The 2,136-nt window shown below is 44.4% G+C and overlaps 1 protein-coding gene across 1 annotated transcript; it reads right to left on the bottom strand.

Moving 5' to 3' along the window:
• Positions 1–1,006: 1,006 nt before the first annotated feature.
• Positions 1,007–1,465, bottom strand: LOC135217621 (general transcriptional corepressor trfA-like). The gene has a single exon (XM_064253585.1). The coding sequence runs from the start codon at positions 1,463–1,465 to the stop codon at positions 1,007–1,009; it is 459 nt and encodes a 152-aa protein (XP_064109655.1).
• Between the last annotated feature and the right edge of the window lie 671 nt (positions 1,466–2,136).

Below are 2,136 nucleotides of genomic sequence, written 5' to 3' on the forward strand. Positions count from 1 at the left end.
GCTGGATTTTGAATGTACTGTGTTGCCCATGTGTTCATGTGGTTTTGAAATGTTGGCCAGTTTGCTAGGTCCGGTCTCCATCCTGCTGGAGGGGGTGGTGGTGGGGGAATTTTCATTATCTTTAGTTTTGTTTCGGTTGCAAAGTGATCACTGGTTAGTGTTGGGTGCACTCTCCATGTGCAGTCTTCTTTTAGGTTTCCAGTTATGAAGCTTAAGTCTAGCCTGCCACCTCGTAGGTGTGTTGCTTCACTTGTGTCATTTATTAGTGCAACATCAGGAAATTCTTCCATTAAGATGTGTATGTGTCTGCCTGCTGCATTTGTGTGTTGTCTCGACTGTAAGCATGGGTGGTGTGCATTGAAATCTCCTGCAAAGAAGGTGTTTTCTCTGGCGGTTGCACTGAAGAGGTTCTCTCCTTCAAAGATTTTATCATGCCCTTTGTAGATATTGTGTATGGTGAGTGACGTGTTTGCTAGTCTTATGAGGACACTTAGTGTCTCAATCCCATCACCATAGTTTATGTTTCTTATTTTTTCAGAGGGAATTGTTTTTATTAGGGTGATCAGCCCTCTGTTTGCATCTGTATGTGGAGTTTTATAAACTGTGTACCCTTTGAGTGTGAAGTTGTTGTTTTCTCTAATTAGTGTTTCCTGTAGCAGGATGACGTTGTGTCTTTCTGAGAGTACTTTGGATTGTAGTATGGCATATTTTGTGTTGGCACTATTTATATTCCATTGTAATATTTTTAGACTGGTGTATGATGAAAAGTCTTCAGTGTTCTGGGGGCATGTTTGATGTTGATTGTTCTCTTCCATCTTAAGATGCCCTTGATAAGATCTCTTTCCTGATGTCGGCTGTTAGGCTTAAGGTTGGAAATAATCGCTCAAAGATTGTCCTTACAATTTTCTCTACTTCTCTCCTGAAATCATCTTTACTGAGGAGGTAGGTGCCTTTCCTTGGTGCGTGCTCTGTGGTGTTGTGCTGACTTTCAGCACTGGTACTACCGTCACGGGTGAAGTTGGGGTGTGTTCATGTGATTGGATGGGGTGGGAAATAGGGGTGTTTTCGGAGTTGGTGTGGAGTAGAAGGACATGGTGTTTGAGGCCTGTGTGGGCGTGTTGTTTGTGGCTTGGTTTGGTGGCTGTCTGGGGTCCCTGTGGTTTGTGTACTGTTGTTGGTCTTGTTGTGGTTGTTGTGTAGGTGGATTGCGTCTTTGCTTGGTGGGGGGTTTCTGCTGGCCATATCTGAGTTCTTGGACTAGGTGTCTGTGTTGTGGGTGTTGTTGTTGTTGTGGAGGTGGGTTGTATTCTGATGGGTGCTGAGGATGTGATGTTTGTTGTGGGTGTTGTTGTTGTGGGGGTGGGTTTTGTTGTGGTAGGTATTGAGGGTGTGATGTGTGTTGTGGGGGCAGTTTGTGTTGCTGTTGCAATGTTCTGGTGGTGGTCTGAGGGTTCTGGCCTTTCATTCGCCAAATCCTCTTTAGTCTCTCCGGACAGCTTTATGCCAGGCGTGATGCTGCCCTTTAATATTTGGACATTTTGCTGTCGTCCTCTCTTTCCTTTTGTATTAGTCTAAGAAATCTTGTGTTGGTGTTTGCTACTGCAAATCCCACATATGTGTTTGTAGCTGCATTCTCTCTGATGGTGTCCAAATCTTTGACACTTAAAGCACCTTAGTGGTTCTGGGGTGAATTCTACTGTGGGGAATTTTCCCCATATTGGTATGTCTACCTCGGCAGGCCTTTTTCCTTGGAAAGTTACTAGAACCTTTCGTGTCGGTTCTCCTGCTCTGTTTGTGCATCGGGTGGCGTCTAGAATGAAGGTGAGCTTTTTTATGGGGTCGATTGGAAGGTTTGTGGGGTATCTGCAGATGAGTCCTTTCTGTGTTCTGTCGTTTGGGTCCAGCGCTTTGCATTGTTCGTCTTTTCTGAGTACGTCTTCGGTGTGTTTGTCGGCAGGTATGAGAATGAATTGTTCTGTTCGGGTTGGTTGTGCATGGAATGTGATGTCTTTGTGTCTCTATTCAATGGCTTGTATTGCGGTGTAGATTGTTTCTCCTTGTTGTTGTATTGGTTTGAATCTCAGTAGTGGGGGGAATTCAGTGATTGATTGCATGTTTAAGTGAGTGTCTGTGTTT

This window comes from Macrobrachium nipponense, chromosome 7 (genome assembly GCF_015104395.2).
Source record: "Macrobrachium nipponense isolate FS-2020 chromosome 7, ASM1510439v2, whole genome shotgun sequence".
NCBI lineage: Eukaryota > Metazoa > Arthropoda > Malacostraca > Decapoda > Palaemonidae > Macrobrachium > Macrobrachium nipponense.